This window comes from Zingiber officinale, chromosome 4B, assembly GCF_018446385.1.
Source record: "Zingiber officinale cultivar Zhangliang chromosome 4B, Zo_v1.1, whole genome shotgun sequence".
Taxonomy (NCBI): Eukaryota; Viridiplantae; Streptophyta; class Magnoliopsida; order Zingiberales; family Zingiberaceae; genus Zingiber; species Zingiber officinale.
Window position 1 is genome coordinate 114,591,530 of NC_055993.1, and position 22,564 is coordinate 114,614,093.

Sequence of the window (22,564 nt, forward strand, 5' to 3'; positions counted from 1 at the left end):
GAAAGGAAACATCTAGAGGAAAGAAAACTCATAAGGAAAGGTTGGAAAATGTTTCCCTAGATTTGATTTCCTTGGAGTAAAGGAAAAAAGTGAAGTTTTCCTTCCAATTGTTTCTTTGGAGGAAATGAAAGTGGGTGGACAATTTAAATTTCAAAACTTTATTCGTTAAACACATTTAAAATATATTTGAAAACAAAATCAACTTTTCAAGGTTGGATTTGAGCTCCATTATATGCAAACAATGACTTCCCACTCCACACACAAAATTGGGAAATATTTGCCCACGCTTTTCCTTCCCTCCTATTTTTGCCAAAGGAAATGAAGGGAGAGTGTCGCTAGGAAAATCTTTTTGCTACCTTTCCATCCATATTTCCTTCTTCCTGCCACAAGCATCAACTGGAGGTGGATGCCTGTGGAAGAAGATTGTCATGTAGCTCATAAGTGCAAGAGAAGCCTGGATTCACATGACTCTAAGTTTGCATCATTCACAAAGCTCTTAGCCATAGAGAACTTCAATTACTCATACATGTGTCAGAAAAGAGAAAGAGAGACAAATGAGGAAATTGTCTACCTCCCGATCAAGGGAATACTTCTTTTTGGACAGCTCTTACTCGTGTAAAGGGGCTCTATGAACCCTAAAACTAGAACTACTAATGTGGACAAACCCAATAGACTAATCAACTATTAATCTACTGTTTCTAGCAGTCACCACCAACACATCACTCTCGTCATCCCCTATCACACAAACCCGCTTACACACAATCACAATAAAATCTAATTGGCGTCCATTTTGTTTTCTGCAACAAAATAAGCAGCTTCCTGGAATAGCATTGAAGTATATAAAGAATAATATACTAAGCAACTTCCTACACCATATTTAAGGCCTTGTTTCCTATGGGGAAAGGAAACATCTAGAGGAAAGAAAACTCATAAGGAAAGGTTGGAAAATGTTTCCCTATATTTGATTTCCTTGGAGTAAAGGAAAAAAGTGAAGTTTTCCTTCCAATTGTTTCTTTGGAGGAAATGAAAGAGGGTGGACAATTTAAATTTCAAAACTTTATTCGTTAAACACATTTAAAATATATATTTGAAAACAAAATCAACTTTTCAAGGTTGGATTTGAGCTCCATTATATGCAAACAATGACTTCCCACTCCACACACAAAATTGGGAAATATTTGCCCACGCTTTTCCCTCCCTCCTATTTTTGCCAAAGGAAATGGAGGGAGAGTGTCGCTAGGAAAATCTTTTTGCCACCTTTCCATCCATATTTCCTTCTTCCTGCCTATATTTGCTTCCCTCATAGGAAATATGCACTAAAGGTAAAGTCATGTCTTTTCCATGTAAACACATGACAACTAACACAAGTCCAAAATAAAAATAGCTTTTTTTTACCTTGATGTACGGATGAAATACAGATGGTGAATGTGAAGCCATAACCAATCTGGTGAAAACAAGGGCCTCTATCTTTAAGTTTGAAGTGGAAGATTTGTCCTAGATAAAGGAACAAACAAAATTAGGAATGAAGGTCACGTTAAATGATCCTTACAAGGAGAGACAGTATTGCACTAAAGCACCAAGCAATAACTTACAGTTAAAGCCTTTTCAATCCCTGAAACAAGGGCACTGATATGCTCAGCAAGACAATTAGGTAAGACAAGCACAAGTTCTTTCAACACTGAGAATGCTCCAACCTAAATGCATATACTGAAAATTATCACTAAAAATACCAACACTAGCCAAGAACTAATGTAGGAAGACATCTTACCTTTGTTTTAATAGATTTTTCACGGAGTTGTCTATTGATCGATTTCACAATTTTTGGCACTTCTTGATTCAACAACCATCGTGGACTGCAGAATCAATAAAACATGTTACATCAATAAACTACATGAGAGAATAGCATTAGTGGTTTGGGCAAGATGAAGTGAAAATCTTAATTAGGTATAAGATAGTAATGGAACAATGGAACATAAGACATGCAGAAAATGAAATTTTGAAATAGAAAGAAAGCAAACATATAATAAATTGTGGAAAGGAAATATTAAAATAATAAAATAAAGGAAAACATCTATGAAGAGATAAGAGTGCAAAATATCCTTTATATTCACAATAATGTGAATTGGTCACTAATATCTTTTCATTGGGAAGTCATTGCAAAAGAAGTTTCTTTAATTTACTAAATCAACTTGTCAAATACACCTCGAGGTATTAAGTAAGAACTGATCCATGCTTAGATACTAGTCAGCAGTCAGATATGTAATAGCAGCAACCAACAAATCAATGTTTATACAGGGTGTACTAGTAGGCACTCAGGTGAAAACAAAGAAGAGGGTGGAGTGACTCCAATGCAGAAGCAAAAAAACAAAAAAGGAAAGTGGGGGAGAGGAGAGAAAATAAAAAATTATTAACTGATCTGATGTTATCAAAATAGAATGTATAAATAATTGCTGACTTGAGTTAGGATTGCAAGATATACTAGGTCTTCAAACTGAAATTTAAGAACACCAAAGTTGCATGAGTGGTTTGAAGCCTAAGAACTTGGTAAAGTGGCACTTAATATCCCAGAGACAGACTGTCACCAACTATTCAATTAAAACATGCATTTAAAGTTGTCAGCTGATTTAAGATGGGAAAATAGATGACTGAGAAGGTTCAGTAACTAACCCACTATCTAAAATTTTCTTGTAAGTGATCTGAGCAAATATGATATTTGCAAAAATAAAGATGAACATATTGCATATGATGTATAATTTTTAGTTAAAAACAGGTATATGATAAACAGAGCAAACCAAATTTAGCAAAGTTAACATACAAGAACCAAATAAATAAAAGATTGCCAGGCTGATCAATAGATTGTCTAGCAATAACCTACATAGGCAGCAAAAAAGTTGATGAATTGCACCTAGATCATATGCCCTAAAAGAAATCAGAGATTTAAAGAAATAATAACCTCTTTCAAAGAATGAAGCAAAAGGTATTGTTTTTTTTGTTGATTGTCAATTTGATCCAAGATAAATGGAAGATATTTAGATAGATTGCCCACAGCAATGTTTCCAAGAGCATATGAAGCTGCAGATTTTATCTCTTCAAAAGGAGACTGGAATGACTCAATAACAATATTCTCAATGTGCACATGTACGCTTAGATCCTTCCTTCTTCCAATTTCTCCCAGACATAGCAATGCCAGGTGTTGTTTAGCCTGTGAATTGTAAAAGAATCAGAATCTTCAACAATAAATAAAATGACAATTTTGTTAGCAGTGGCATGAGTTCACCAAAATTAGATAGTGGGATCTGATATTTCATATTTTTAATAAGAAAAATCCTCTCATTTCTAAGCACCAGCTCCAACATTAAAATAAATTTCCAGAGAATAAGAATAAAAAAATAGTTTAGTTCAGACAGCTATATTTGCATAGAGCCTCTATAACTTCATATCACTGTACATATAGGTCAGTCAAATTTACCTTTGTAATAAGTGTAATAAGGTACAGAGACTGAAAGTTCGGATTGTAGGATCATAGCATAGGGTTGGCAGGACCTACAATAAATAGAAATATTTTTTAAAACTAAATTTCACATTTATAACTTACTTTTACATTATGTTTTAATATATAATAATAGTACCTACAATAAATTGAAATATTTTTTAAAACTAAATTTTACATTTATAACTTATCTTTTACATTATTTTTTAATATATAATAATAGTAACATGAGCATTATATACTTCATCCAAGTCCTTGTAGGATTTGACTCGAGAAAGAATCTTAAGAATCTATGATCTTGATCTTGATCTTGAGCTAGGATCTTATGAATATACAATCTTGATTTTGATAACCTTGACTAGATGAAATAAAATTACTTTCTTATAGATATTTTAAACATTGAGATTTACTAAATAGATCATCTGAGAAAAAATTGGTATTCTGAGATTCTTTTAACTCTCAACTAGAAAAAAAAAATTTTAACTTCTGCAGTTGTCATGCATCAATAATTATCATTTATCTTAGTGAAGTTGCCATTTGTTATATTAATATCAATTGTGCTTTGTCATATTATAATATAGATATAAGATTATACGATCCTAAGGTCCAAATTGCACTCTTAACTACCAAGCATGCTATGGCTCAGCATGAATGTAACATAGCATCCTTTAAGATTTTTGGTACTTATGTGCTACTCTGATGGAAGAAATGAAAATATTAGAGAGAAAATCGGAGTTGCACCTATTGAGGGAAAACTCACACATTTAAGATGGCACGGACATGTAAATGCTCCGAGTGATGTGAAACTATAACAAATGTGCATATCAAACGAGGAAAAGCAAAAAAAAAAAGACTCGGCAACAATAAAAGAGGATAAAATTTCTTTGAATATAAATGATAATATAGTAGGAGATGGAGCCAAATGGCGTAGAAGGATCCATATAGCCAACCCAGTGGGATAAGACTTGGTTGTTGTTGTATGTGATACTCTGATAGGTGGTCAATAGGCAAACTATCTAATTGCAATAAGTACCTGTTCCTAGCCAAACCATCTTTCCACTACTCATAGGACTTTGTAATATACACCAGGTTACATAGCTAGAGACTAGACACTAAACATGAAAAATAGCCCTAATTTTCTTGCTTTCCATTGTTATTCATAACTACACAAAGTCCCTCCATTTTATTCCATGAATAAGTCTCTCAGATCACTCAACATCTTAAAATCTCAAATCATCTAAGCCCCTCCACGTCTTAACTTCTAGACCCTTCAAATTCTCCATTTTCCTTCTTTTATTTAACTTTCATCCTGGCATGGATCTTAAATTATTAAAAATTGATATTACATGCATGGCAATTGGAAAAACAAAATATTTGGCAGTATGCCACTGTAATTACATTGCTTTTAGTGGAACAGCAAGGATATTGCATGTCTTAAGCAGCGATCTGCCAGGTTATGCCAGCATTGTCAAAAGCATCAAGGTATCACAAAAATTCAATAAGCATTCCTTCTCAATCCTTGCTAGCTTTTGTTATACTAAAGCCACGAATACTTGATCATATGCAATGGAATTTTTATTCCATTAATCAAACTAACTAATGAATATTCATAGTCTATTCATAGGTTTCCATTTTCGAAGAATAACTACTCTATTCCAGAATTAATTCCTTCTATAAACCAAAAGTATTATTAATGTATTATGTGTGCACCAACTTCATTAATTTTCCATTAGATGTTAGAACTTGTAATGCAAAACATTAGTTTTTCTATTATTAAGACTTGCACTATGTTATTAGGATTCTGGTTATCTCCTTTAGTTGTATCAAAAGCTGGACCTGATAAGGCTATGTCGTGCCAGACATATAGATCCCTTCAACCCCATATTCCCACTTGATAACATGTTTGGAATAGGTTCATGCATGGGTTGGATACACATACTCAAGACCAATTAACATTGATAATAAGATCCAAGTAACAAATACTATACCTGGTTGATTTCACTTTAAGCAGACATGAAGCCTTAAAGTGGGACCATATTTTAAAGGAATCGTAAAGTGATAGAAAATCATAGTTATGTTGAGGACTAGACCTCATAAGGGTATGTCGTGCCAGATACAGATCACTTTGACCCCATATTCCCACTCACTATATATAAAGTGGGACCATCTATTAAAGGAATCCTTTTCTATCATAGTTGTACTGATGGTTGGACCTCATAAGGGTATGTCGTACCAGATGCAGATCCCGTCAACCCCATATTCCCAATTGATAATATGTTTTACATGGATTGGATACTAATACTCGAAACCAATTAAAATTGATAATAAGTAAAGATCCAAGTAATAAGTAATATACCTAATTAATTTCACTTAAAGAAAACTTGAACATTATAAAGAGTGGCCTTAAAATGGGACCATTTTTTAAAGAGGGAATCATAAAATGATAGAAAGTCACAGTTGTGTCCCCATGCTACAATATAGTACTCTTGTAGAAGGATGTATAAGATCACTTCATTTTCATCTTCCAGCAATTTATGCCTAAATAAGTGCAACTATATTACAGAAAGTGACCCATTGCAGAACCTGAAGAGGGATAGCTTGACTTTTATCATGAGTCATATACCTATCATGTAGAAGTTCTTCACATTCCTAAATCTACAATAAAAGATGCAAATGTTGCAGAAACAAAGAATAAAAAATTCACAACATACAGAATTCATATTGCTATCATCTTTCAGAATTCCTTTCAGCATGTCTACAGTGGATGCACATTTCTGATCACCAGCTGCTAAGCAAAGTACAGCAACACACTGTGCAACAGAATGAAGAGCCTGTTTAGCAAGACCACCAGACTGTGGTGAAGGCTTAGCACTTGAAAGGAGGGAATCTAATAGTGAATCAAAGCTTGTATTTGCTGAATGAACCAAGGAAGCAAAGAATCTCTGTAATGCCTGCAAAAGTGCAAAAATAAAAATTTAGTCAGTGTTGAAATACAAAAATCCATGCTGAAACAGCTGAACTTCCATGTACTTGCAAAGCTTGACCCTGCAACAGCGAGCTCCTGATTAGTATAAGAGCTTGAGGAAGAACTTTATGACTAACAGTCACACCAACACTTTGACTAGATATTTTGGCCATCATCATCGTGCAGCAAAGTTCCAGAGCAAGTGCAGTCATATGTAAGTCTGCCTCACTGCCAAAGAAAAAACATAACTTAGATTCATGATACATCTAGTAGTGCAGTATACAGCATCATCAAAATAACCTCAAAAGACTATATGCAACATTATCAAAAGAACCTTATAAGTGTTGAAAGTTCCACTATTATAACTTCATAAGTTGTTGAGCTAATTTGCTCGCCATATGCAACTACTAGGGAGTTGAGTGTGCCCAATGTTGCTTGTCTCAAGGCTCTGTTAGCCTGTAAAACATGTACAAAAAAGTGTGTTGAAATGAAATCACCATCGTTGCATGAGAAGTTTACAAGCTATCAGTTAATGGCACAGACATATACCTTCCGCAGGAATCCCGTCAGTTCAGAAACAACTTGTTCCAAAACACATGAGAGGTTTATGCGCAGAGGCGAGTTCGCAATTACAGCAAATGCCTGGATTCACTAAATATATTTAGCAGAGCAGGAAACATCAATATACATATAAACTTTGTTTACTCTAACAACATCATATAATGAGCTTGATTTACTAGCGGCAAAAAAAAGATACAACTAACTTGCAAATGTTATAAACTTGAGCAAAATATTAGAAATTATGACAAATGTCATAAAGAGCAGTTTCGGATGGTAGGTGATACGCAGTTAGCCAACTGCCTAGCAACTAGGCAGTAAGCGAGCGCCTACACAGTCAACATTGAAATATTATTAAAATATGAATCATAAACTCAAGCTTGCAATTACAAAAAGATAATAAAAGGTTTAAATGGATTCAAAGCAATAGAACAAAAAATGAAATACTTAAGATGATGAGATAAAAAATAGGTAAAACAGATGATGAAGAAGAGAATGTATCTTACAGTGAAGAGAAGAAGAGAATGTATCTTACAGTGAAGAGAGTGAAAATTTTAAGAATATAGGAGGAAAAAACAAGAGAAGATAGAATAAACCTATAAAAGACATGGAAGAAAATTTAGCCGAAAAGAAGGTCCTTCCGATGGGCAAAAGTACTAGAAATCATATCACATACATGGTACTACCTCTATGTTTAATCTTCTGCAAAATTCCATGGATATGGCTTCTTTAGATGGTTTAATCCACCCTATGTACCAAGTCTTCTCATGCAATACAAGAATTGCAAACAAAGTTCAACACATATAAATCAATGTTAAAACAGCTTGAGACCAATGAAGCTGACTTGACAAGGCATAGAACAAGGGAATTGTCTTGTTTGTAATGTTCTTGCAAATGTGGATTAATGAAACAGGTTCATGTATGTACAAGTGAAGATAAATTAGTTTAGAGGTGATATTCAAATTTGAATGTAAGGTCAGTTTGCAAGCTTTGCATGTTAAGGACATTTTGTGTAATCAATGATGCACTCAATGTGTTCACCAGTTTCTGTATGAATAAATTTAAGTATCTAATATTAATTAGTTAACAAGTGATTTACAGATGTTAGGTGTTACTACTTGATTCACAATCAACTTCATTGAACCATGTATAGTTTAGATCAGAATGCATTGGAAAATTATGCAGGAATAACACTATAATAATGTCAATCCGGACATCAATAGAATAGTGAGGCCCTATTCCACTAGCAACAATCAAAAGCCTAATTCAGCAAAAACAAAGAGGTTTTCGGTAGCTCCACACAATGAGAAGCCTTCTCTTTCTTTGAAAGATGGCAAGCAAATCCAAGGAGACATAGCACGATCAAAATAGGTTTAAAGTAAATTTAATTTGGATATATTTTTGATTAGTTTAAAATTAAATCAAATTTATACAAAAAAATTTAATTCATGAGTAGTATTAGTATATTTTATGAGGTTAGAAAATATATTATTTTTATTTTGTCTATCATGTTTTTTTTCTTTGTTTACCTAGTGAACAAATGAAAAAAAAAAAAAATTATCCTTTAAGAGTTTCTTTTCTCTCTGTTTATATCGTGGACAAATGAAGATGAAAAGAATTATCTTTAAAGGGGTTAAGAGGTTTTTTTCTCTCTGCTCGAGGTCGTGATGGCCTCGCAGCTCTGACGCAGTGCCAACGTCAATTCCCAAGCCGAACAATAAATTTCGTTCATGCTAACCGACACAGCTCCGTATTTTTTACGTTGCCTATGAAGCATTCCAACGCTCTCATGTCCCAATGCAAGGTCCTCACAAAAGTCTTCCTCTTCCCCCTTTCATTCTTTAAACAAATATGGCCGTTTGGACTCAATTTTTACACGTGTCGACTTGACACAAGTATGTATCGACAAAGGTACAAGAACTATAACTAGTGAGTCTACGTAACAAAGTTAAAGTTCTTCCTGGTTGGACTCAAATTTGCATTCCCATAGTTGTGTCGTGTCAACATAGGTACGTGTGGGGTAACCAATGAGTTTGAGCGAGGTCGTTGAACTCCTATCACCTATGAAGTCACAATATTTTTCTTTGTTTTATTCACATTCCAGTGTGAGGTCATCGAACTCTTACCACTTAAACGAATATGGCTATTTGAACATGATTTCATACACATATATGTGTCGTGTCAACACGAATATGTGAGGGGTAGTCACTGAATCTGAGTAACATAGTTGATATTACATTCTTCTTCACTTCCTAGTGTTAGATCGTCAATCTCCTATTACCTAAACGAGTACGATTATTTCAACTCAATTTTCATACCATATCTCTATCGTGTAGACATGGTACAGAAGGGGTAACAAGTGAGTCTAAGTAACAAAGTTGATGCCGCATTCTAATTATATTAGATATTTCATATCGAATCATGATTAACAATTCTTTTAGACATAATCATGCTTACTTGAGTAAAAAAGTTGAAGCCAACAGTAGTAAGCTTCATCTATCGCCTCTTCTTCTTCCTCACATCCCCTCTCGAGGTTATTGAGCTCCAACAACCCATGAAGGCAATATCAATAAGCTTCTTCTTCCTCCTCTCATTCTCATAAATGAATACTTCGAGACTTGATCTTCATACCCATATCTGTCATGATGACATGGGTATGAGAGGAATATCTAATGAATTTTTTAATGATCCATTCTAATTGTATTGCATCTTTCAAATCGAATCATGGTTCATAATACTTTTGGACACAATCATCCTTCTCTGAATTAACTCATCATAAAAGACTGTTGTGTGATATGATAAAACAATTTATTATTGAATTGCTAAGCGCAACTAAAAGGGCAACTTAGGTTAGTCTCTTCTACCTGTATAAACTTGGAAGTATATAAATAAGATTATCAAATGAATAAGTACATCAAGTTGAACGAGAAAAGTTTATCTAATGGTCATTCATAAACAAGCACCTGATAAAGGCAAGAAACCGGACACAGAACAGTGGGTGGTTCACACAAGGCGGAAGAGCTCAAGAAGGTTTCAACAAAGTATGGATCCTGCGGGATCAAGTCAGGCACAGTCCTGCAGATTATTGATGCCCTTCCGGCAAGGGATCAACAAGCCTACGCCCCCACTACAAGAAGCAAAGGGAAAGCTCTAGAGATAGCAGACGCATCGCACATAGATGGCAAACAGGCAACACACAAAGTTCTGTAGCGCCACCCACCAAGGGGAACAAAACTCTAGTAGTAGTTAAAGGAAGAACGAAGCTAAATAATGTTGGGCAGCCTAGGCCATCTCAGGCCTGATGAAGATTGAATCCTGGAACATTCAAGGCCTCAAACAGAAGAGGGTGGAATCCCTCTTCAGAGACAACAAACTTAGTGTAGTAAGACTGTTGGAGATTGAGTGAAGTCGAACGTAGTTTTTGTATGCAACGGGCAAAAGTGGGCTACTTCAAACAAATTGACCAAAACTCATCTTTCTTTCATGCTCATGTAAAGCGAAATAATCGAAGGAACGAGGTTATAGCTGTGGAGAAATCGGATGGGCAACTCACCATGTCATTTGTGGAAGTTGTGACAGCCTTTACAAATCACTTCCAGACACAACTCAACACGGGGGTGAACAGAACTACTTTTCGCAGGAGTGTTTGCAGCATGACCGAATGGTAGAGCCGTAACATGGCCAGCTTGTGTGTGTTCCTGCAGAGAGCACCTAGTTTGGATGGCTATGGCTCTAGGTTCTTCAAGCACACATGGGATACAGTCCAACCAGTTTTTGTGGCTGCAGTACAAGAGTTTTTTCGGCACTGGGAAGCTCTTGTTCCTAAGTCAGTGCATGCTAGTAAAGTATTTGACTAGAGGCCTATATCTCGTTGTACGGTTTTCAATAAAGTTATCTCTAAGATTTTGTAGGCGGGATTTCAAACACCATGGATCAGGTTCTTCATCAGTCTCAGGCGGCATTTGTTCATAGCAGGCTTATCTCTGACAATATCCACATGGCCCAAGAACTTTTCAGGGTATATAGCAGGAAGAGGATATCACCCAGGTGCATCATGAAGATTGACCTTTAGAAGGCATTCGATTTTGTAAACTAGGACTTCTTGCGAGATGCTTTGCTGGGTTGAACTTTCCACTACAGTTTGAGTCATGGATCATGGAGTGTGTAATTACTACCTCCTCACTGCAATCAATGGAGGCACCTTTGGACGCTTCGAAGGAGCTAGAGGAGGCAAGGAGATCTGTTGTCACCTTATCTCTTTGGCGTCTGCATAGAGATTTTTGGAAGCCAACTACAAAGGAGTACCACCAAAGCATAATTCAACTATCATCCCAGTGTGGGCATCTCAAACTAGTCCATCTTGCCTATGTAGATGATCTTCTATTCAGTCAAGACAATGTAGCTTCTGTTGGTATCCTGACATATTGTTTACTAGATTTTGGTGCAATTGTGAGACTTCAGGTCAATAAGTTGAAGTCAAATATCTTCGTGGCGGGAGTTGAGGACTCGGCATGTCGACAGCTACTTACCATCACAGGTTTCCAGGAAGGGATCATGTCATCAAATATCTAGGGATCCCCTAGCGGTGCGGTGTCTTCTACTTTCTGACCACAACCCCCTATTTGACTCCCTAGGCGACGGATCAACGCTTGGCCACGAAATACTTTGCCTTATGCCAGTAAGGCACAGCTGATCTTAAGGGGTTGAGTGTTTTTACCTTTCGATTCTACCCATTCCTATGGGAATCATGAATCTCATTTATAGCATCTATAGGTCTTTTATGTGAACATCAAAACACCCGCCGGTGTCATGAGCAGATATGTGCAAGCCCAAAGAGGAGGGTGGATTGGGATTTCGCGATCTACGAGCATGAAACCTTGCCCTTCTAGCTAAGGTGTTTTGGCGAATACAAGCCAAGGAGGATGCCCTTTGGATCAAGTGGGTGCATCACATCTACTTGAGGAGAACAGATGTCTGGACTTGAGAGGCAGTGCACTTGGATTCACCACTGATCAAGAGGCTAATACAAATTTGCGATCTCATCCTTTCAACTATTGGGTCACCGACAGATGCTAGGATATCGAATTGGTTTGTGCAGGACAATGGAGTGGCTATGGCCTAAGATTTCTTTAAGCATGCCGATTCTAAGAAGTCATGGGTGAAGACGGTGTGGAAACCCTATATCCAACCTAGTCATGCAATTACGTTATGGATGTTGGCACAAAGGCGTCTTCCGACTAGAGACAAGCAAGACTATTTGGAGGATCGACATTTACTTTTTGCCACCAAGTGATAGAGTCATAGGAGCAACTATTTTTTAGATGTCCACCTATTGTGGATTTATGGAGGATCAGAGATTGGCTTCACATGGGATAAAAGATGTCCACCTACCAACATATGTTTCGAGTCTTTGGGCAGTACTATAGAGGATAGCTACTGACAAAGGCGAGGCATCTTATTTTGTCTTCCTTGATTCACTTTATATGAAGAGCACATAATCATAATTTCTTTGGTGTGGGTCAATCGAATTGTGAGAGGATTTATAAGAGTGCAGATTCATGTATACACGACATTAGAAGTGTATTCGGATCTAACACTTTTTCAAACATGAATCGCTCCTAACGCCTGATTATTGTGATTCGTGATTTATACATTTTTTACTTACCCAAAAATAATAATAAAAAAATAAAAATAAATAAATAAACAAGCAAATGCATATTGAAGAATAAATAAGTGGAAATGATGAAAACTAGTCAAACAATGTAAATCCCATATCTTAGGCCCATTTGTGCTTATAGCAAGCCTTCAACCCATAAGCATATATTATGGGTGCTTCACGACCCATTTACATATTTTAATTGAGCGTGTTGGAGTGTGTATGAGATGATATAGTATTGATGTGTGGATATGACTATAGTGTTGGACCTCGTGGGTGTTTTGATGTGATCAACCAAGTTAGGTTAGGTCCTGCTTGTTATTTGATCCCTGTGTCTAAGTGTGCAGGAACTTAGGAGCGCAAGAAGTCGAGCAGAAGACGCAGCTAGCGAGAAGGACGGCACAGGAAGGGAGTCGATGGGCTCGGTGCGTCCGAAAGACGAAAGAGCTGCAGAAGAGTACATCGGTGGACGAGAAGAACGTGCGCGGCGTTCGAGGGACGAGAAGCCGGGTCGGAAGCCTGCTCAAGGAGAAGGCCGGAAATTGGGTTCGGGTGAGTCCTATTTCGGTTGGCCGAAAGCACCCAAGCGATCGGAGTTTCGGAAGAAGAGGAAAAAGAGAAGCTAGAAGCTATTTATACCATGCAGGTTGAAAGCGGTACTTATACCATGCAGGTTAAAGGCGCCCTCAACATCATTGAGGGCGCCCTCAACATTGAAGGCGCCTCCATCACCTTGAAGGCGCCTCAGACCAATCCGAGGCGCCTTCAAGGGCATTGGAGGCTCCTCAGACCCAGTCCTCGTGATCGTTTGCAACCGGATAGAGCTTTATCCGATCAAACTGCTTGGAGGCGCCCTCAACCCTCTTGGAGGTGCCTCCAACACTCGGGATAAGATTTCCAGGAGCTATATAAAGGCCCTTGGAGCTAGAAAATTAATCAATCAACTCTGTAACAACTTCCTAGCAACTTGTAAGAGCTTTTAGTGTGTAAAAGGCTTCTCCGCCTTCAAAGAAGGAGATCTTTCTGAGTTTTTTCATCGCCTTGGATTAACAATCCACTGGGTTGTGACCAAGTTAAATTCTCTGTCTCCTCTTTATTTCTGTTAGTTTATTTCTTTATTATTATTGCATTTTTTGAGTTGAAAGAAACGAGGAGGGTATTCTTATTGTGCAGGCAATTCACCCCCCTCTTACCGGCCCCGCTGCACCAACATATAGTGTTTCACCTTAACGAAAGAGATTATAATTTTTAATAAAACTTTATTGTTGGTGATAATTTGTAGATACATGGGTGGTGATGGTAATTCAAAGTTTGATAATTGGTGATTATTTCAAGCTTACTCTCATCTAAAGACTTGAAGTTTAATAATTGATGATAACTAGTTGATGATTAGTGATACCCACAAAGTTAGATAATTGATAACTAAAGATTGATAATTGGGGATATCTTAAAACTGGCATTAACTTAAAGGTTCTTAATATTACATGGTAGAATTCTTGAACAATTATGAATTCATGTACATCTATTATTGATCCACTATGCACATTTGTACTGATTCTCCTATTACTATTTTCTTGATCTCCAATTATAGGTTAGAAACTAACTTGGTTACAGTATTGGTTATGGTTTCCAATATGATAAATGTTTATTTTAGTTATCTTCTCTAATATTACTTTAGATCACATGCGCCATGCCTTATCAATTGTTTGAATGAACTCTGACAAGCTATTATAGATGTAAATTATTGTCTATTTTTGAGATTTTACAAAGTCCAAAATATAATGGTTGTAAAAATCAGGGTTCAAAATCTCTTCGGCATCATGTAAAGGTTTTGATGCACGGTGTCATTAAGGGATTGGGGTTAAAGAAAAAAGGAAATGAAGCATAGAAAGGACACATTGTCTATGGTGAACATGATTTTAAATATTGTACCATGCCATGTGAAAAGGTCAAAGCATATCATTCCAATAAATTACAAAAACTCAACACCACTTAACACGGAGAATATCTCTTTCCTTTGTTTATCTCCTTCCTCCTTCAACCTCCACGCCACTGGCACCATGTGTCGAAGCATCGGGACAGTACTGTAGCAATATCTTTACAATCAAAGACCAAAATTACAGCACAACTTGAGACTTTAAACCTTTGTGCCGAGTAGTATTGAGTTTCAATGATTCACCGAAGTGATATGTTTCGACTGTTTCAACAATATGAGATTTCAAACAATGGTCAAATTCAATTAGATAGTTTGTCTTGGTTAGTAATTCAATTGTTATATATTATTATTAAGTAATTAACCCTAATAAGCACAAATATTTAGTTTTGCTCATATAAAGAGCTAAGAACTTGATTAATTATAGCAAAAGGTGATTACGCTCATCCCAAGCGTCCCTCACAATCCGTCCCCGGGTTATGTGAAAGTAAATCACGGGGTCAACTTATAGCGGACTGCCAAGTTGGCTAGAGGATGGGACGGATTTTTTTTCTCCAAGGGCATGAGCCCTCTGGGAATTGATCCCTTGCCCCATTGTAGCAAGTCTGCCACCCTCTAACTAACTGGACATCCCGTGAGGACACTAAGAACTTGATCAAGTACTTACATGAAAGTTTTATATGAAACAATAATTCTTTAATTTGAAATTTTAACCAAACCCCCATCTTTGTTAATAACTTCAAGATTTGAAATCTCGAGCTGAGACATGTTTCAATCCCTACTCAACTCGAAACGTACCACCTGTGTCTAGTGCCAATACCAGAGGGTGTGTCAAACACCAAAAGCCAAGAGGGAAGAAAGAAAAGAAGAGGATGGAGAAGAAGAGGGCTCGATGTATTGCAAGTGTTGGAAAGAAAAGAGGAGGAAGAAGATGATGCATCACTAGTGTCATAGGGTGTGCCTAACAGTAAGAAAGGAGGACAATATGGTGTGCCACCGGTGACAGAAGGTGTATCGAACACAAGAAGATGAGGAAGGAGAGGACTAAGAGGATCCAATGTTCTTTCGCATTGTTTGTTGTTTTTAAAGACTCATGTTGACCTTGCAAAGCTCATGGAAGACTCATATGCCTCAAGGAAGCCTCTGGTGTGTCATCATTCATAGAATGATCGCCAGACAACCTTAATCATGGTGGAAGGTTGTCATCGCAAAAGGATCACCAAAGAGTCATTGTGATCACAGAAGGGGCATTGAATAGACATTGTCATTTTGCAAGAGTTGCAATCAACACAGAAGGGTTGCTAAACAGCCATCACATAAGGGTCACCATCAATATTGTCCATTGTTTCTAGAGTTTAAATCGCTCGCGACAGCTTAGTTAAGGGGTTTCTTTAAGCTACTATTTCTCATGCTGATCAACAGACAGAGAGAAGTGTTTTGCCTATATCAACTAAAAGGGAACAATATTTTATACCATGAAGTTGCTATTACTATCATCCAGTAATTAACCCTATCACATAAGCTGATATATTTAGTTTTGCTCACAAAAAGGACCAATGAAACTTGATTAAGTATTTGCATGCAAGCTTTAATATCGAACAATAATTGTAATATAATCTAAAGAACTTTGCTAACAAAAAATATGAAAACAATTAAAACACTACATATGAGATATTTAGCACTAGGAATTATGAAGTTGAAAACAAAATAAGCAGACACATTAAAAAGATATCAGATCCACATCCTGCTATAATAGAGAATTCTGATGGAATAGATATAACCTTCACAGCTGTTAGCCTGGTGATCTCATTTCCCATCCTATCAACTAGTATGGGAAGGCAAGCTGGTAGATCCTTTTGAAGGTTGTCACCAAAAGTTGATATCACAAGGCTCATGCAAGATATTGCACATTCTTTAACCTCCTGGATTAAATTAATATAAGTTAGATTCCTCCTCAATCAAATTGTTTTATAAACAACTGAGTTTCATTTTTTATCTTAAATTATGATCCAACATGATTTAATCCACATGTTTATTGAGTTAGCTTTGTGTTGTAAACTCTAAATCTAACTCATCAAAAAGAGAACTCAGGACATGCATATCTCATAAGATATAATCATCTATTCATAAATACATAAATGATGAAAAAGGTAAAAAAACTAAAATAATAATCCTTGAATTTATAAGTCTCATAAGAAGATTTCGAACACTATGAGAAGTAGATACCACAACATAAATTTGCTTTGTTTTTTTTCAAATTTTTTAGTTTGGAGACATTATAATATAAGCTGTTCAAAGCAAAGATATAGTATCTCACCAACCTGATCTTGATCTTGATTTGCCAAGCGAGCCAATATGGCACTATAGATAGGGCTAACATATGGTCTGAAGTCTGGCATGGAAGTCTAGAAAAAGGGAAGCTCAATTTAACACCTCAGACAGCAGCCAATATTAGAAAATAACTTGTTACCTCAAAATTAGGGCGAAGTACACGAACTAATTCTCCGCAAACCCTTAATGCTTCAGCAGTTACTTTATAGTATCTTTCACCAACAGCAGATAGAACAGGACTAGAGAGAGCCTGAAGTTGTGCTTTAGTAAGCAATGAAAGAATAGAACAGGAATTCAATATTCAGCTTAGAAATTATTTTATTAGCCACTTTACAAAAGATATGGTGGATGTTTACATATAAGGCTGTGAAAATCGCAATGTAAGAACACTAGATTGTCAATAATTCTTATGTGTGGCTCTTGTAGAGTTGTACAATCCGAATATACTGGTGAAGTTAGTTCTACAAATAAAGTTTAAATTTTGTGTTTCTTTGTCAATTTCGAAGTTAACCTAAAATGGTAGCCTCGATGTTCAGCCATGAATGCACATGGTATGGGATGGCATGAATCACATGGCAATGCCCCCAAAAAAAAAAAAAAAAAATCTTCCCAGAGCCATCCCAAATAATTAATATGCATGAGACCGACTTTGTTAACCTAAAGTTGTAAGAATAGCATGTGTTAGATTAATTAACCTCATAAACTTAAAACAAAATGTCATAGTTGAATATTTTAAAACTAACTGAATCAAGGGCTTAAATGAGTGCAACATATGCAAGAATGGTACAACCAATAGCTGATTGCCCCATTTTTTAAAATCAAATCCACATAATACTTAAATATATATAATATTTAGGTGTGATAACGAGCCCATAAATTGCAACTCACAACTCTTGTTACTTCTTCCCCAGCATGGTTCCTCTTGCATCCACAACTCTTTTTTTCTTTGGCACTTTAGTTATTAGCTTGATATTCTGATATCACATGGGATAATATGTTGACTTGTTGTTCATTGATGATTGAACAAGTAGCCGCGGCATGGCAAAGACTCTAGGTATTTAGCTCGGAGAATACCCTGACAGTAAGATCAAATGGCTTAGAAGAGGAGCTGTGCTTCAACACATGCCAATGGGTGAATCTCCTAGCAACCTCGAGGAGGGCCAATCCAGCCTCCATCGTGCCCTTGACAAGTCAATCCTTCTCCATCTCAAGAAGCCTTGCATCAAGGAGGCACTTGAGGGAGAGCTTGAGGGATATAGTGATTAAGAAGTCAAGAGACTTCTTAAGGACATGATCCATTGCAGCAGCACCTAGTTGAACCCTAAGATGGCTCGCAAAAGTATCAAGGGAGAGCTTGGTGGAGGTGTCAACCTGGGGACAAGGGATTTCATCATGGCAAGGCAGCAACTGGAGGTGGATGCTTGTGGAAGAAGATTGTCATGTAGCTCATAAGTGCAAGAGAAGCCTTGGATTCACATGACTCTAAGTTTGAATCATGCACAAAGCTGTTAGCCATAGAGAACTTCAATTACTCATACATGTGTCAGAAAAGAGAAAGAGAGACAAATGAGGAAAATGTCTACCTCCCGATCAAGGGAATACTTCTTTTTGGACAGCTCTTACTCGTGTAAAGGGGCTCTATGAACCCTAAAACTAGAACTACTAATGTGGGCAAACCCAATAGACTAATCAACTATTAATCTACTGTTTCTAGCAGTCACCACCAACACATCACTCTCGTCATCCCCTATCACACAAACCCGCTTACGCACAATCACAATAAAATCTAATTGGCATCCATTTTGTTTTCTGCAACAAAATAAGCAGCTTCCTGGAATAGCATTGAAGTATATAAAGAATAATATACTAAGCAACTTCCTACACCATATTTAAGGCCTTGTTTCCTATGGGGAAAGGAAACATCTAGAGGAAAGAAAACTCATAAGGAAAGGTTGGAAAATGTTTCCCTAGATTTGATTTCCTTGGAGTAAAGGAAAAAAGTGAAGTTTTCCTTCCAATTGTTTCTTTGGAGGAAATGAAAGAGGGTGGACAATTTAAATTTCAAAACTTTATTCGTTAAACACATTTAAAATATATATTTGAAAACAAAATCAACTTTTCAAGGTTGGATTTGAGCTCCATTATATGCAAACAATGACTTCCCACTCCACACACAAAATTGGGAAATATTTGCCCACGCTTTTCCTTCCCTCCTATTTTTGCCAAAGGAAATGGAGGGAGAGTGTCGCTAGGAAAATCTTTTTGCCACCTTTCCATCCATATTTCCTTCTTCCTGCCTATATTTGCTTCCCTCATAGGAAATATGCACTAAAGGTAAAGTCATGTCTTTTCCATGTAAACACATGACAACTAACACAAGTCCAAAATAAAAATAGCTTTTTTTTTACCTTGATGTACGGATGAAATACAGATGGTGAATGTGAAGCCATAACCAATCTGGTGAAAACAAGGGCCTCTATCTTTAAGTTTGAAGTGGAAGATTTGTCCTAGATAAAGGAACAAACAAAATTAGGAATGAAGGTCACGTTAAATGATCCTTACAAGGAGAGACAGTATTGCACTAAAGTACCAAGCAATAACTTACAGTTAAAGCCTTTTCAATCCCTGAAACAAGAGCACTGATATGCTCAGCAAGACAATTAGGTAAGACAAGCACAAGTTCTTTCAACACTGAGAATGCTCCAACCTAAATGCATATACTGAAAATTCTCACTAAAAATACCAACACTAGCCAAGAACTAATGTAGGAAGACATCTTACCTTTGTTTTAATAGATTTTTCACGGAGTTGTCTATTGATCGATTTCACAATTTTTGGCACTTCTTGATTCAACAACCATCGTGGACTGCAGAATCAATAAAACATGTTACATCAATAAACTACATGAGAGAATAGCATTAGTGGTTTGGGCAAGATGAAGTGAAAATCTTAATTAGGTATAAGATAGTAATGGAACAATGGAACATAAGACATGCAGAAAATGAAATTTTGAAATAGAAAGAAGGCAAACATATAATAAATTGTGGAAAGGAAATATTAAAATAATAAAATAAAGGAAAACATCTATGAAGAGATAAGAGTGCAAAATATCCTTTATATTCACAATAATGTGATTTGGTCACTAATATCTTTTCATTGGGAAGTCATTGCAAAAGAAATTTCTTTAATTTACTAAATCAACTTGTCAAATACACCTCGAGGTATTAAGTAAGAACTGATCCATGCTTAGATACTAGTCAGCAGTCAGATATGTAATAGCAGCAACCAACAAATCAATGTTTATACAGGGTGTACTAGTACGCACCCAGGTGAAAACGAAGAAGAGGGTGGAGTGACTCCAATGCAGGAGCAAAAAAACAAAAAAGGAAAGTGGGGGAGAGGAGAGAAAATAAAAAATTATTAACTGATCTGATGTTATCAAAATAGAATGTATAAATAATTGCTGACTTGAATTAGGATTGCAAGATATACTAGGTCTTCAAACTGAAATTTAAGAACACCAAAGTTGCATGAGTGGTTTGAAGCCTAAGAACTTGGTAAAGTGGCACTTAATATCCCAGAGACAGACTGTCACCAACTATTCAATTAAAACATGCATTTAAAGTTGTCAGCTGATTTAAGATGGGAAAATAGATGACTGAGAAGGTTCAGTAACTATCCCACTATCTAAAATTTTCTTGTTAGTGATCTGAGCAAATATGATATTTGCAAAAATAAAGATGAACTTATTGCATATGATATATAATTTTTAGTTAAAAACAGGTATATGATAAACAGAGCAAACCAAATTTAGCAAAGTTAACATACAAGAACCAAATAAATAAAAGAAGTGATGCTACTTGGATGATTTGATCTTAGTTCATTTTAGCTCCACCTTGAATGTAAATTACAGATACTACTTTAACTGCACCTTGCAATTATAAAATACATTAACAGTGATCACAAGATACTCTTCAAATTCTCTAGCTTGAAAATTACAATGCAATTAGTTACTTGCCCTGACTCATTAATGTCGACCTGTCCCTTTGACACATTACCAGTCTGGTGTAGCAACTCGATAAATGTATTAAATACGTCCATCTGAGAAACAAGGATATTTGTAGTTAAAGGACACATCAGCATATCTTGCCTCTCCAACAATGATTTTAGAAAAATTCTAGCACCTTGACATTCTCTTCTCTTTCTTTGAATCTTTCAATCAGCTTGGGGCATGCCTACAAACAGCATTAGGAACCATCTAGACCATAAGAGATGGGGTATAGAATGTAGGCAAGTTACCCTCATAACAATACTAACAAGTAAAAATTAGAAAGGAAATATTCATATCATTTTCAAATAGAAATACACAACTTCAAATAAAGATGATAAAATTCAGTTGTTGAAGCTAGAACAGTGATCACAAATGTATATAAGATCTTCCAAGATTATATGCAACATAAACAAAAATAAATTTAAATACTTCACATACCTCTGCATACAACATTGTAAGCATCTCCGGCCGTGATACAATAATTGCCTGCAAGCATTTGGCAGCTGCTCTTCGAACTTTCCAGCTTGCATCCTCGTCATCAGTATTCAGTATACTCATTTTCACTTTCACTGTAGAATTTAGAATTCAGAGCAAAAAACACAGAAAATAGTTCTGAGGCTATGCTTATAAACATCTAAGCAACATACTCATCTTCCTCCTCCTCATTCCCTTCTTCATCAGTGTCCTCCTCCATGTTATCAGTAAAGTTGGGGTCATAGCTTAAATACTCCAAAGTTAGATTTAAAATATTATCACAGTAAGGAGATATGTCCCTTGGACATCTAAGCAGAAAACTCTCCAATGCCTGAAATAAGTTGGAAAAAGGTACATCTGTCTACCTTTTACACAATGATAATGTAATCTATTTAAATTATGGAGAAGTTAATGAAGACCTAGGTCAGATTACCTGCAAGCTGTATTCACGAAGTTCTTCATCAGATTCTGATGCACTCTTGCAGTAATTGATAAGCAATGGAACAGACTCACCAAGGTGTGGCCCAAAACGATATCCAACAGATCGACTAAAAGAACAAGAGTATGCACATTAAACTCTAATAATCTACACAATAAGACATTACAAATGCACAACAACAACCAAGTTTTATCCCACTAGGTGGGGTCAGCTATGTGGATCTTTTTACGCCATTGGGCAAGTTCAAATCAAGAAAGCAAAATATGATTGGTAAGTCAAATTGCTCAGAAGAAACTAGAGAACAGACATGAATGGATAAAAGTCACATAATCAGGCAAGTTCAAATAATTGCAAATAGCTCATGACCAAATCTAAAGATATATAATGGCAAAGACAGAAGCTGGTAACACTACCATACCTCCAACCAAAGTAGATGATAAGCAAACTGTAAAGTACAATTACTTTTTTTCAGGATAGATTAAAATTTAAATATCTCATTTGTAAATAAGCTTAAGTGAATTTATTAAATATTTCATATAAGTACAGACAAATTAGTGTGTGCAGAGCAAAGATCAGGAAATTGACTAACCAGTCGACTCATTGTTGGTTGACATTGAATTTAAATGTTTGATTTACTGTAGAATTTACTGCCAATGATGCATTTGTC

The 22,564-nt window shown here is 36.2% G+C and overlaps 2 protein-coding genes across 3 annotated transcripts in view; both read right to left on the reverse strand.

Annotated features, from left to right (window-relative positions):
* The window catches only part of LOC121976113 (cullin-associated NEDD8-dissociated protein 1-like), a 27,039-nt gene extending 25,112 nt beyond the window's left edge, over positions 1 to 1,927 (reverse strand). For both annotated transcript variants that reach the window (XM_042528108.1, XM_042528107.1), the window contains exons 1-3: positions 1,769 to 1,927; positions 1,593 to 1,694; positions 1,396 to 1,494 (exon numbers count right to left, since the gene is read on the reverse strand). In XM_042528108.1, coding sequence (XP_042384042.1) covers positions 1,396 to 1,437 — 42 coding nt within the window. In that variant the 5' untranslated portion in view covers positions 1,438 to 1,494; positions 1,593 to 1,694; positions 1,769 to 1,927. The remainder of the gene's footprint in view (positions 1 to 1,395; positions 1,495 to 1,592; positions 1,695 to 1,768) is intronic.
* LOC121978569 (cullin-associated NEDD8-dissociated protein 1-like) lies at positions 1,569 to 22,006 on the reverse strand. The gene is made up of 19 exons (XM_042530898.1): positions 21,892 to 22,006; positions 21,632 to 21,789; positions 21,423 to 21,553; positions 21,118 to 21,168; positions 20,952 to 21,034; positions 19,715 to 19,799; positions 19,539 to 19,640; positions 19,342 to 19,440; positions 17,073 to 17,183; positions 16,924 to 17,007; positions 16,384 to 16,524; positions 7,005 to 7,097; positions 6,790 to 6,911; positions 6,521 to 6,683; positions 6,202 to 6,441; positions 2,954 to 3,202; positions 2,816 to 2,871; positions 1,769 to 1,853; positions 1,569 to 1,694 (listed from the first exon to the last, which is right to left on the reverse strand). Exons 2-19 carry the CDS (start codon positions 21,699 to 21,701, stop codon positions 1,569 to 1,571), a joined length of 2,091 nt encoding a protein of 696 aa, XP_042386832.1. The 5' UTR covers positions 21,702 to 21,789; positions 21,892 to 22,006.
* Positions 22,007 to 22,564: the final 558 nt, after the last annotated feature.

Excerpts from the sequence above, each read along its gene's own strand:
- LOC121978569 (XM_042530898.1), bottom strand. The coding sequence starts at position 21,701 with ATGACCCCAACTTTACTGATAACATGGAGGAGGACACTGATGAAGAAG. Across the intron at positions 21,035-21,117 it reads AAAGAGAAGAGAATGTCAAG|ATGGACGTATTTAATACATT; the intron begins GTGCTAGAATTT and ends CTTGTTTCTCAG. Across the intron at positions 19,641-19,714 it reads AAAAATCTATTAAAACAAAG|GTTGGAGCATTCTCAGTGTT; the intron begins GTAAGATGTCTT and ends ATATGCATTTAG.